Source organism: Scyliorhinus torazame, chromosome 15 (genome assembly GCF_047496885.1).
Source record: "Scyliorhinus torazame isolate Kashiwa2021f chromosome 15, sScyTor2.1, whole genome shotgun sequence".
NCBI lineage: Eukaryota > Metazoa > Chordata > Chondrichthyes > Carcharhiniformes > Scyliorhinidae > Scyliorhinus > Scyliorhinus torazame.
The window spans coordinates 62,148,654-62,162,790 of NC_092721.1; the positions used below are offsets into that span (position 1 = coordinate 62,148,654).

General features: G+C 43.3%; 1 protein-coding gene across 1 annotated transcript in view; it reads right to left on the bottom strand.

Moving 5' to 3' along the window:
• Positions 1–13,126, bottom strand: part of myo16 (myosin XVI) — an 875,686-nt gene extending 862,560 nt beyond the window's left edge. Inside the window, exon 1 of the mRNA XM_072476270.1 lies at positions 12,877–13,126. Coding sequence (XP_072332371.1) covers positions 12,877–12,904 — 28 coding nt within the window. The 5' untranslated portion in view covers positions 12,905–13,126. The remainder of the gene's footprint in view (positions 1–12,876) is intronic.
• Positions 13,127–14,137: the final 1,011 nt, after the last annotated feature.

Genomic DNA, 14,137 nt, shown 5'->3' on the forward strand with positions numbered 1-14,137 from the left:
CTCGCTGGCGGGTAGAGTGCAGTCGGTCAAAATGGTGGTCCTTCCGAGATTTCTGTTTGTGTTTCAGTGCCTTCCCATCGTGATCACTAAGGCCTTTTTTAAGAGAGTAGGCAGGAGTATTATGGGGTTTGTGTGAGTGAATAAGACCCCGAGAGTAAGGAGAGGGTTCCTGGAACGCAGTAGGGACCGAGGAGGGTTGGCGCTGCCAAACCTGGGGAGCTACTACTGGGCAGCAAATGTGGCGATGATCCACAAGTGGGTTATGGAGGGAGAGGGGGTGGCATGGAAGAGGATGGAGATGGCGTCCTGTAAAGGAACGAGCCTGGGGGCGTTGGTGACGGCACCGCTGCCGCTCTCGCCGACAAAGTATACCACGAGCCCGGTGGTGGCGGCAACGCTAAGGATCTGGGGCCAGTGGAGATGGCATCGGGGTGCAATGGGAGTATCAGTGTGGTCCCCGATTAGGGGTAACCACCGGTTTGTCCCGGGGAAGATGGACGGGGGGTTCCAGAGCTGGCATCGGGCGGGGATTGGAAGAATGGGGGACCTGTTCATCGACGGGACGTTTGCGAGCCTAGGGGCACTGGAGGAGAAGTTCGAGTTACCCCCGGGAAATGCCTTTAGATATATGCAGGTGAGGGCTTTTGTGAGGCAACAGGTGAGGGAATTCCCGTTGCTCCCGGCACAAGAAGTTCAAGAAAGGGTGATCTCGGATGTATGGGTCGGGGAGGGCAAGGTGTCAGAAATACACCAGGAGTTGAAAGAAGAGGGGGAAGCGCTGGTAGAAGAGTTGAAGGGTAAATGGGAGGAGGAGCTGGGGGAGGACATCGAGGAAGGTCTGTGGGCTGATGCCCTAGGTAGGGTTAATTCCTCCTCCTCGTGTGCCAGGCTGAGCCTGATACAATTTAAGGTGGTCCACAGAGCGCACTTGACGGGGGCGAGCTTGAGTAGGTTCTTTGGGGTAGAGGACAGATGTGGAAGGTGCTCAGGGAGCCCGGCGAACCATGTCCATATGTTTTGGTCATGCCCGGCACTGGAGGGGTTCTGGAGAGGAGTGGCGGGAGCAATATCTCAGGTGGTGAAAGTCCGAGTCAAGCCAAGCTGGGGGCTAGCAATATTTTGAGTAGTGGACGAACCGGGAGTGCAGGAGGCGAAAGAGGCCGGCATTCTGGCCTTTGCATCCCTAGTAGCCCGGCGAAGGATCTTGCTAATGTGGAAGGAGGCGAAGCCCCCCAGCCTGGAGGCCTGGATAAATGATATGGCTGGGTTCATAAAGTTGGAGAGGATTAAGTTCGCCTTGAGAGGGTCTGCGCAGGGATTCTACAGGTGGTGGCAACCGTTCCTAGACTATCTCGCGGAGTGTAAGAGGAAGGTCGGTCAGCAGCAGCAGCAACCTTGGGGGGGGGGGGGGTGGAGGGGATGTCCTGGGAGGGGGGGGAAGGGGGGGGGAAGGGGGAGGGGGGGGGGAAGGGGGAGGGGGGGGGAGGGGGGGGGGGGAAAGGGGGGACTGCCTGGGAGGGTGGTTGAGCAAGAGATAACATGAAGGGTTGGGGAAACTGGCACGTATGGGTGAGGGCCAGTGTACAAAGCTGTGTAAATATATCATTTTGCCATGTATATATCTTGCTCTGCGCGGTTTCTCTTTTTTTTTGTTACGAGGGGGGGGTTATTGTTTGTAAGGGCGAAAAATTGTGTTAGAAAACTTTAATAAATATATATTTTTAAAAAACATTTCACAATCTATCACCATTTAAATAATTCTCTGCCATCTCCATGTTATACCGCATCTTTCATGCATTTTACCACTTACTCTTGTCTAAATCACCTTGAAGTCTCTTTGAATCCTCCTCACCACTCACGTTCCCACCTAGTTTTGTGGCATCAGCAAACTGGGAATAATTGCATTTGGATTTGGAAATGTTACATCATATGCAGGTAATAGGCTCCACCATAATGTTCAAGAGGTGAAGGTGAAAAGCAACCTTAATGTCTGCTGCCAACCCCCTCCCTAGTGTATGGCAACTCATGTCATGTGATCAAACAAAATTGGAAAATAACTCAGAGTAAACGAATGAACTGGAACATTGCATATTTATATAGTGGGCTAAATCCTTCTGCCCCGCCCACCGCAAGATCGCCACAGGCGGGATGCAGACCATGTAAAGGTCCATTGACCTCAGGCGAGAATTTCTGGTCGTCGGGCGAATCCCATCCAATATCTTCAAAAGATCAAACTATCCCAAGGCAGCACACAGAAGTAGTATGAAGCAAAATTGACCACTGAACCACATTAGGTGTTATTGGGGCAGAAGCTTGAAAAAGAAGTAGGAATGAATGTTTTTTGTGCACAGGACATAGCTGGGCAATTTTCCACATTGGCAGTTAGATACTGGTGTTTTAGCTGTACTGGAATAAATCAGCTAAGGCTGCTGCTAATTCTGGAGCAGAAATCTCCAGTAAATTGCCAGAATTCTGGGGCCATAGCTTTTGCAGTATCCAGTACCTTAAACATAGAACATAGAACTGTACAACACAGTATAGGCCCTTCGGCTCACGATGTTGTGCCAAACTAGTCTGAAACTAAGATCAAATCAACCTATTCCCAATCATTCTAGTGCACTCCATATGCCTATCCAATAACCGCCTGAAAGTTCCGAAAGTGTCCGACTCCACTACTATAGCTGGGAGTGCGTTCCATGCCCCAACCTACCACTGACATCCCTCCTATATCTTCCACCATGTACCTTATAGTTATGCCCTCTTGTAACAGCTACATCCACCCAAGGAAAAAGTCGCTGAACGTCCACTCTATCTATCCCTCTCATGATCTTATACACCTCAATTAAGTCACCTCTCATCCTCCTTCGCTCCAATGAGAAAAGCCCTAGCTCCCTCAACCTTTCCTCATAAGACCTACCCTCCAATCCAGGCAGCATCCTGGTAAATCTCCTTTGCACCCTTTCCAATGCTTCCACATCTTTCCTATAATGAGGTGACCAGGACTGCACACAATACTCCAAATGTGGTCTAACCAAGGTCTTGTACAGTTGCAGCATAACCTCACGGCTCTTAAACTCAACCCCCCTGTTAATAAATGCGAACACGCTACATGCTTTCTTCACGGTTCTATCCACTTGGGTGGCAACTTTCAGAGATCTATGGACATGAACTCCGAGATCTCTGCTCCTCCACATTCTTCAGAACCCTGCCATTAACCCTGTAGTCCGCATTCAAATTTGTCCTACCAAAATGAATCACCTCACACTTATCAGGGTTAAATTCCATCTGCCACTTTTCAGCCCAGCTCTGCATCCTGTCAATGTCTCTTTGCAGCCTACAACAGCCCTCCACATTATCCATTACTCCACCAATCTTGGTGTCATCAGCAAATTTACTAACCCAACCTTCAACTCCATCATCCAAATCATTGATAAAAGTTACAAATAGCAGAGGACCCAGCACTGATCCCGATGGTACACCACTATGACTGGGCTCCAGTCTGAAAATTTACCATCTCCCACCATCCTCTGTCTTCTATGTGATAGCCAGTTACTGATCCAATCGGCCAAATTTCCCTGTACGCCATGCCTCCTTACTTTCTGCATGAGCTGACCATGGGGCACCTTATCAAACACCTTACTAAAATCCATGCATGCGACATCAACTGCTCTATCTTCATCTATGTACCTTTTTACCTCCTCAATGAATACAATCAAACTTGTGAGGCAAGACTTACCCCTCACAAATCTGGGCTGGCAATCCTGGATTAAGCTGTATCTTTCCAAATGATCATAAATCCTATCCCTCAGGACCCTTTCGAATAATTTACTAACCAGCCTATAATGAGACTAACCGGCCTATAATTCCCAGGGTTATACCTATTCCCTTTCTTGAACAAGGGGACAACATTCGCTTCTCTCCAGTCTTCTGGCACTATTCCGGTAGACAGTGAGGACACAAAGATCAAAGCCAAAGGCTCTGCAATCTCATACCTCGCCTCATAAGAATCCGAGGATATATCCCATCAGGCCCAGGGGACTTATCTATCCTCAGGCTTCTCAAAATTTCTAACACATCTTCCTTACAAATATCTACCTCCTCCAGCCTCCCAGCCTGTATCGCACTATCCTCCTCAACAACATGGCCCCTCTCCTTTGTGAACACTGACAAAAAGTATTCATTTAGGGCCTCTCCTATATCTTCAGACTCCATGCACATGTTCCCGCTACTTTCCTTGACCGGCCCTAACTTCACTTTGGTCATTCTTTTATTCCTCACATAAGTGTAAAAAGCCTTGGGGTTTTCCTTGATCCTACCCGCCAAGGGCTCATGCCCCCTCCTTGCTCTCCTAAGCCCTTTCTTGAGCTCCTTCCTAGTTATCTTGTATCCCTCAAGTGCCCTAACTGAACCTTGTTTTCTCATCCTTACATAAGCCCCCTTCTTCCTCTTGACAAGACATTCAACCTCTTTTGTAAACCATGGTTCCCTCACTCGACGATTTCCTCCCTGCCTGGCAGGGACATACATATCAAGGACACGCAGTATTTGCTCCTTGAACAAGCTCCACATCTCAATTGTGCCTATCCCTGACAGTTCCTGTTTCCATCTTATGCTCCCTAATTCTTGCCTAATCGCATCGTAATTACCCTTCCCCCAGTTATAAACCTTGCCCTGCCGTATGTTCCTATCCCTCTCCATTGCTATAGTGAATGTCACCAAATTGTGGTCACTGTCTCCAAAGTTCTCTCCCACAACCAGATCTAACACTTGGCCCGGTTCATTATCCAGTACCAAATCCAATGTGGCCCCGCCTCTCGTCAGTCTATCCACATATTGTGTGAGGAAACCCTCCTGCACGCACTGGATAAAAACAGCACCATCCAAACTATTCGAATTATAGTGGTTCCAATCAATATTTAGAAAGTTAAAGTCACCCATAACAACTACCCTGTGACTACCGCACCTATCCAAAATCTGCATCGCCTTCTGTTGTTCATTGATATCAAGTAGAATGCTTTGAATTGTTATCTGTAATGCTATAGACATCAGGAGGAGGCCAAAGTGGATTATCATCTTCTGGCTGAAGATGATTGCAAATACTTCAGTCTTGTTTTTTCCAATGATGTGCTGGACTCCCCCAGCATTGAGGGTGGTGATATTTGTGCAGCCTCCTCCTCCTGTTAGTTGTTTAATTGTCCACCACCTTTCATGGCTGAATGTTACAGGGCTGCAGAGCTTAGATCTGAAGTGTTGGTTATGAAGTTGGCTAACACTATCTTAGCATGCTACTTCCACTGTTTGGCATGAACATAGTCCTGAGTCATAGCTTCACCAGGTTGACACCTCATTTTTAGGTATGCCTGGTGCACTCCTGGCATCCTCTTCTGCAATCACATCATTGAACCAGGCTTGATCCTCCAGCTTGATGCTAATGGTAGAGTTGAGGAATATGGAGGACCATGAGGTTACAGATTGTAGCTGAAGATGGGACTTTGCCTCCACAAGCACCGTGTAGTTGTCTCTCCTACCAATATTGTCACGGACAGGTACATATATAACAGGTTGGTTGGTGAGGACAAGGTCGAGCAGGTTTTTCCCTCCTGGTGGTTCTCCCATCACCTGCAGATGACTCAGGTTAGCAGCTATTTTCTTGAGGACTTGGCCAGCTCAGTCAGTAATGGGGATACAAAGTCACTCTTGTTGTGGGACATCAAAACTCTCCACCCAGAGTGGATTCTGTGCCTTGCAACACTCAGTGCCTCTTCCAATTGATGTTAGACATGGAGGAGTGCTGATTCATTTGCCGAGATTGGGAAGGTAGGGATTGAGTAGGTGGTAATCAGCAGGAAGTTTCCTTGCCTATGTTTGACCCAATGCCATGAGAATTCATGGGGTCCAGAGTCAATGTTCAGGGCTGCTAAGGCAATTCCCTCCCAACATGTATACATGTGAACATATTTAGATAATTTGCTTCTTTTTTATTCTTCTTGCCAAAATGAACAATTTCACATTTGCCCATTCTTTACCCTCTCACTTAAGATATGACCCTTTGTAGCCACCTTACATCCTCTTTACAATTTACTTTTCTGCCTATCTTTGTGTCATCAGCAGATTTAGTGACCTTAGCTTCAGTCACTTCATCCAAGTCATTTATATAAATTGTAAAAAGTTGAAACCCCAGCAGTAATACCTGTTGTACAACACTCATCATATCCTGACAACCAGAAAAAAATACCCATTTATGCCAACTGTTTCCTGTTAACTAGCCAATCTCAAATCCATGCCAATATGTTACCCTCGACACCATGAACTTTTATTTTTCACAACAACCTTTGATGTCGCAACTTATCAAATGAAAATCCAAGTACAGTACACTCACTGGTTCTACTTTATCCACAGCACATGTGAGCCCTTCACAGAACTCCAATAAATCGGTTAAACATGATTTCCCTTTCATGAAACCATGTTGACTCTGCCTGACTGCCTTGAATTTTCCCACGTGCCCTGCTATCTTTAATAATGGATTCTTACATTTTCCCTACGACAGATGTTAGGTTAACTGGTCTATAGTTTCCTGTTTTTTGTGTCCTCCCTTTCTGAATAAACAAGTTACATTTACTACCTTGCAATCTAATGGAATTTTCCCCAAACCTAGGGAATTTTGCAAAATATATTTTCCTGCGTTCCTCCCCCCCTTCCATTTTCTAATTTACAGTTATTTATGGGATGTTCCTAATGTCCTCTTGCAAAGACTGATGCAAAATACATGTTTAATTCATCTGCAAAAGCCTTCGTGCTCTCATTATCAATTCCCCACACACTTTTCCTATTAGGCAAATGCTTACTTTCCTGTTTAAATATCTATAGAAACTCTTACTGTCCATCCACTTCTATATTACTAGCTAGCTTACCCTCGTACTCAAGTTTTCCCCTCCTTATCAATCTTTAATGTTCTTTATATTTGTTCCAATCTTTTGACCTGCCACTCATGTCTACATAAATATATACTTTTTCTTTAAGTTTAATGCGGTCTTTAACTTTTTTAGTTAACCAAGGATGGCGGGTCCTCCCCTTGTAATATTTCTTTCTCATTAGAATGTGTCTATTCTGTGTATTCTGAAATATCCCTTCAAATGTCTGTCATTGAACCTCTATTGATCTACTCCATAAGCCAGTTCACTTCATTTAGCTTCACTTTCATGCCTGCATAATTGCCCTTATTTAAGTTTAAAAAACTAGTCTCGGATGCACTCTTCTCGCCCTCAAATTGAATGTGAAGTTCAATCATATTATGATCAGTGCTGCTACCTTAACTATGAGAGTATCAATTATAAGAATAATCATCATCTTTATTTTCACAAGTAGGCTTACATTAATACGGCAATAAAGTTACAGTGAAAAGCCTCTAGTCGCCACATTCCGGCCCTGTTCGGGTACACAAAGGGAGAATTCAGAATGTCCAAATTACCTAAACGCACATCTTTGGGCTGTGGGAGGAAACCGGAGCACCCGGAGGAAACCCACGCAGGCACGGAATGTGCAGGCTCCACACAGAGAGTGACCCAAGCCGGGAATCGAACCTAGGACCCTGGAGCTGTGAAGCAACAGTGCTAACCACTGTGCTACCACGCAGCCCAGTAAAGGTGCTTTGGAGAGCTATCTCATTGCACAATGCCAGGCCTAGTGTAGCCTGCCCTCTAGTTGGCTCCAGAAAGTGTTGTTATAATAAACTATCCCCAAAACATTCTATGAACTCCTCATATGTGACGTTTATCCATCTGATTCTTCAATAACATCTCCCATGATTATCGCCGTTACTTTCTGACAAGCTCCCATTATTTCTTCTTTTATACTCTTTTATACTCTGTCCTACAATTACAATTAGTTACAATTAGGAAAACTACACCACTCGCATAAGTGAATTATTGCCTTTTGTCATTTCTCACCTCAATTCAAACTGCTACTATATCCTGGCTTCTTGAACTTAGGTCATCTCTCTCTAATGTGTTAATACCATTATTAACAGAGCCACTCCTTGAGATTTTCTGAATATTCTGTCCTTCCTAAATGTCACATATCCTTCAATACTCAGTTCCTAATCTAGGTCATCCTGTAGCCATGTCTGTGTAATGACTATCAGATTGTACTTATTAATTTCTCTTTACACGATCAATTCACCTGTTTTATTTTAAATGCTACCCACATTTAGGTACAGAACGTTTAGTTTTATACTTTATTATTTTTGTAAAATCTATCTTTATCTGCTGATTCACTCTTAGATTTGTACTCTCGGTCCCTTCCTGTCACCATCTCTTTATCATTTCCCGATATTTATATCTTCCTCTCTTGTCTTGCCTCTACTCTTTGGTAGAACACATCTTCCCAGATTTGATCCCTTTCCCCCACTATTCAGCTTAAAACTCTCTATACTTCCTTCGTGTTTCAGGTAAGTCCACAAACAATAGGAAATTTGAATTACACAAATTATTTTGTCTTGGTATATTGATTCAAGGAATGCACTCCACCCATGGTCATTCAATTAGGAACTTTTCAGCGATTTGAGATACTTTCGTCACCTGCTGAAAATCTACCTCTTCGAGGGAATCCTGCAACAAATTTGTTATATGATGTTGGTTATCGAATTCACCTAACAACATTTTGAAGGTTGAAAAGTGCCTGACAGACCTGCCAAAAGTCAAGCTAATCATATGACCAACAAGCTATTCCTTTCTTTATAACTTGCAAAAGTGAATTATCCTCTTTAACCACATTTTCCTCAAGTGCATTTGTGCATGCAGTGAGTGAGTGACTGATGTAGCATTAGCTTTTCAGGGTCAACGTGTGAATAAATAATCCACTTTATTTAAACCCATGAAAAACTTACTGCTGGTTATTCAAATTGACCACGCTCTCGGGGGTTAAGAAACACCCACACCCCCCTATTCAAAAACACACTGATTATGGACAGTCAGGATAAGAAACAGGAATTTCATTTCAATCTCAACCTTGTCTGTAACACTTGGTAGCTGAAGGATCGGCCATCAATGGTGAAACAATAAGAGGCCAAAATTGGAGGAATGCAGATATCTCTGCAGGTTATGGAGTTGTCACAGCTTAACTATGTGAAAGCTCGGAGATGTAGGTCTGAAGCTTGCAGTAGTGGTAAGTGTTTGAGGCTGAGGTGTATTATATGAATGTTAGACATGGATCCTGATTGCTACAAATTGCTGATTTGTGAATAATGCTTTTAGCTGTGTGTGAAGCTGGTGATGCGCCTGGTAGCAGATGGTGTGAGGTCATTGAATATTTTTGGCACTCTTTACAGGTCCTTGGGAACTGCTGGCATTACCCTTCATAGCTATCTGCTTTTTAATTCCTTTTTAAGTGCTTGTCTGGAGGGCATCCATGCCACCTGCAGAAAAATGAGCTCTAACCTCCTTTCACTTCTGCACCAAGGTCCCTCGCACTGCATGTGAGAACCTAGATGCCCTCTCTCTCTGGCCTGCTGTTTCATTGCTCAGGTTTCTTCTTACCCAGAGACCCTTTTCCAGCCACATTCAGCTGCTTCCTATTCCACTGTTCGACTCTTCCTTGTGAGAAGAATGTATAGTACAATTTTCGATGCAGGTCCAGCACCTAAGGCAGCTAGAATGGACCTCACAATTAAGAAGTATAGCCTAGCTATAACAAATGCAGGACATCTTTAATTTGTATTAGCTTGCACAAACATTGGACCCTACTAGTGTGCAACCATTCAACAAAGTATTTAGCATTAGGCTGCACACTGCTGTCATGGAGATGACAAGGAAACACAAATGGGATATGCACATCGCAATCTTCATACTGCTAATGGGCTTTAGTAATTTTTCACCCCTTGGAATTTAAACGATATGGGGCCCAGATCTTCTGATCACCAGATAGTTGGCAATGTCCCACTTGGGCAGCACGGTGGCACAAGTGGATAGCACTGTGGTTTCACAGCGCCAGGGTCCCAGGTTCGATTCCCCACTGGGTCACTGTCTGTACGGAGTCTGCACGTTCTCCCCGTGTCTGCGTGGGTTTCCTCCGGTGCTCCGGTTTCCTCCCACAGTCCAAAGACGTGCAGGTTAGTTGGATTGGCCATGCTAAATTGCCCTTAGTGTCCAAAAAAGGTTAGGAGGGGTTATTGGGTTAAGGGGATAGGGTGGAAGTGAGAGCTTAAGGGGGTCGGTGCAGACTCGATGGGCCGAATGGCCTCCTTCTGCACTGTATTTTCTAAAAATAAATAAGTTGTGCCATGGAATCCCACGGAAATACCAATGCACTGACTCTGAGGAATGCCCGTAAAGTTTGACTGGGCAATTTCCTTGGTCCCCAGGACTCCCCGAAAAAGTCGCCCAGTCTGAGTGAGAGTCAGAGACAGTTCCAACTTTCTTACCCAAATGGTCACCCAGAAAAATACTGGGCTAACTCTTAGCCAACTACACAACTGATCCCCTGACTCAAACCCGACTACCCCCGACCCGACCAGATCCTACCACACAGACCATCTCCCTGACTACCCGACACACCTCACTGACCACTCCCCCCCCCCCCCCGACTCCCCCACTACACCAGCTTCCCCCCCCCCATGACCCACTTGCCACCCTACCCACCTTCCACCCTACTCCCTTACCTTACCCACCCTACATACACACTTACCGTCTCTCCGTGGCTTTACGAAGAAGCTTAGGGGCATTTAAACTCTTTACTCACTAGAATGCGACAACTAGCTCTATAAATAGGGACCGTGGCTTCTATGCAGATTTCCTTTGCTGCCCCACAAGATTTACTGCGCTGAATGAGTTTGGAAGGAGAAGATTGCCCAGAAAAGTTGGAGGAAGACTAATGGGTATTGTTTTGTCTGATCAAAGGTCTGACATAGAGGTTCCGATCCTGATCAGATGATTTGGACCACAGCTATTTCTGAAACAGCCTGGGGTAACTACAATGATCCTCATGAATTTGATTATTAAGAAACAGCTCTACAGTGCTAACCGTCTCCCACGGCAGTTTTACTGTTAATTTTACAACTGCACTTCTCATTAACAAACCAGTGTGACATGAATGGTACTTGCTGCATTCACGTTGTTACATATTGGCAACACTGCTCTGCAACATCTGTCAGTCTATTTTGTAAATCACTCCCCAAACACTTCAGGCGTATGAATGGATATCAAAAGTGAAGCAGAATCTAGGTGCTATCAAAGAATTTTGCATTTATACATGTTTACTCTGTTTAGTTTGCAACATAATTCCTTCAATTTGATATTAGCTGTACAATGTTTCACAGTAAATTTTACTTTTATTTATTCAAGACTCATCTACCACTAGAGGATCTACCCACGTTTGTTTTTTCGTAACTAGCCTTAAAAATGCCAACTGCAACCTGATCATCTGTATTTGTAAAACATTCATATGCAATAACATGATTCCATAGATGCCTAATTAAAGATAGTTAAAAGCAGTCGTTAATTTTATTAAAATGACTGAGCTTATATATTTTTTCTATTGTACAGTTCTGATGCCTATTAAATCCTAGTAGCAGAGATTTACCCTGCAGTGCCACCATTTACCTTCACAGACTAAGCGAGCCTCCTGCTGTTTTAGTATTCCTGGAAGCAACTTCCTCTGCCTGTATCCAACAGAAATTCTGAACATGTTCCACACAACATCATTCTATAAAAATCCACTTATAGATACTTTTCCTCCCCCAAGAGCTCTTCAGTGTAACCAGGTTAATAAACAGTACTTGTCATCTACTCCAGTCCATTTTGAAGAAAATACCTACTTATTAGAAACTGCTGTGTGCATTGCTCTGGTTACACCCCTTTACATTTCTATTCATCTACAGAGCACCACACAATCTCCCGGTCTGACCTAACAGGTGACAATTTCCAGCTAAGTTAGCAACATTGCCTTATGTACAACAGCATGAGCTTCTGTGCTATTGTGTTCACATCAAAGGGCCTTTCAAGAAAACTGTTTCCTTTCAAAAATAATTGCCGGTTGCACATTCTACTCCTCTGTTTTTGTTTTTAAAGAACGATCCTTTTTATAAATTACTTTTCCAAACTTTGGAGTGCTAAGTGGTTAGTTTTAAGGGTCAGTGGGAGTGCAACATATTTTTATTTTGTGAATTGATTTTAATTTACCCACATCCTGACAATAGTCATCCACAACTGAAATTGAAAATATGAACCATCAAAATATGGCGAAAGCATAAAATAAACAGGTCACAAAGATAAATCGTGATTAACATAAACCAAACATTTCCGTCTCAAGTTAGTCTGTGATAAGATCAGCAATGCAGTGGACCAGAAGCTTAGAATGCCTTTCATTTCACTGCAGTTAGCAGAATTCAGAGCCACAATCATGTGGTTAAACCAGGAAACAATGACATTGAACATTAACTTGAGGGAATTTACTTGAAAATCTACAAGCAAATCTCTGCATGGTCAATTTATAATCTATAATTTTGAATGAAAAATTTCACAATTCTTTTTTTAAAAAAAGGTCCATTGCAGAATCATTTGACTAGAGTGCTTGGAAAATAACTGCTTAAGATTCCTCAACATTACGACAGCATCTGAATATCAACTTTTTATCTATCCCAAGCATTAAGATCTATAATAATCAAAAATGAAATGGAAAATGAAAAAACAAAGATATTAATGATTGAATACATGCTGAATAGCTCTGCTGCTTAACTGATTTACATTATTTTACTAAACCCTTTCTGGTGCTAGAAAACAGTTACTAAAGCTGTTTTCTTAGATAACAGCAATTAAAACATAAGACAGATATATGACACACAATGATTACTTGGTGACAAGAAAGGTTAGCATTGCTACTTACAGCATTTAATGAAATGGTAATGGGACATTTTTTCCAGTTCAAAATGTTGTCATCTTCCAGTCTCTAATATCCTCCCACAATGAAGCATCCATGACCAAAAAATGCATCAGTCAGTGTCCCAAGCACAATATTTAGTTTGCCTCAACATACATTATTCAAATGAAATTGGATCCGAAGACCATGCAGGAGCAGGCAGTTCATTGCACCACTCAAGGAGCTTGAGTCAGGATAAACCTCTTGAACCATAACGACTGCACGTGCTGTTATAGTACAGCTGACTGACAATACTCCTTCCTAATCCCAAATATCTGGGAAAGGGAAGATTTAATTGGTGCACAGATTAACACTTCCAGCGTGGAGGTATTTAAAGCTGCAGTCCTGATTCTTATAGCCAGCAAAGAAAATTGTTTTAAAATGGTTTTAGAATGATTACTAATGAGCGCTGTTGAGCAGGTTTAATTTAAATACTCAGAAGTGAATGTTGCAGTAAACAAATAAGCTGGAAATTATTTGATACTATTTCTTCCTCAAAAATAATTCTGCCTTCATTTTCAATCAACTTCACAGCCCAAGTCACTGCACATAGCGTATCAGCTGTGTCATTTTAATCATAGTTTTGTAAAGGATATTCTCAAGTCCATGCAAGTGCCCTGCGAGCTCTTCCTATTGTTACCTTTATCAGTGTTTGACATTTTCATGTTAACCCAACTGAACAATAAAATATAAGCTAATTTTCACTTTTGTTGTGACATTTATTATGATGCAACATAAAAGCCTTGGTGCGTTTTTCAATGAACAAGATGCTACTCGATTAAGCTCTTCCCATATTTTAGAGCCCCAATTTAATTAATTAAATTGTGCTTGAGCGCATTAAGCAGTGGGAGATCTCATCTGTCCCTTTATCCCTCCCTCCCCAACACAAATTGTATGTTTGGGCATGGGAATATGCCAATCAACATGCAGCAGATTCTTAATATTCCAGACATCTGCAATTCTAGAAAATTAACTTTGAATTGTCTCCATTTTTCCAAGAGATATTTGGGGCTGGATTATTCGCCGGTACAGATTCTCTGTTGCGCGGCAGCGCACCCACACCCGCGGGTCTCCCGGCAGCATGGGGTGACCACATTGGGAAATCCCAATGGCTGGTGGTGGGAACAGAGAATACAGCCCTTAGTCTCTCATGGAATTATGGGACATGGTAACCGGGCGGGCAAAATGGAGTTGAAGCACAAGATCAGCCATGGTCATATTGAATGGC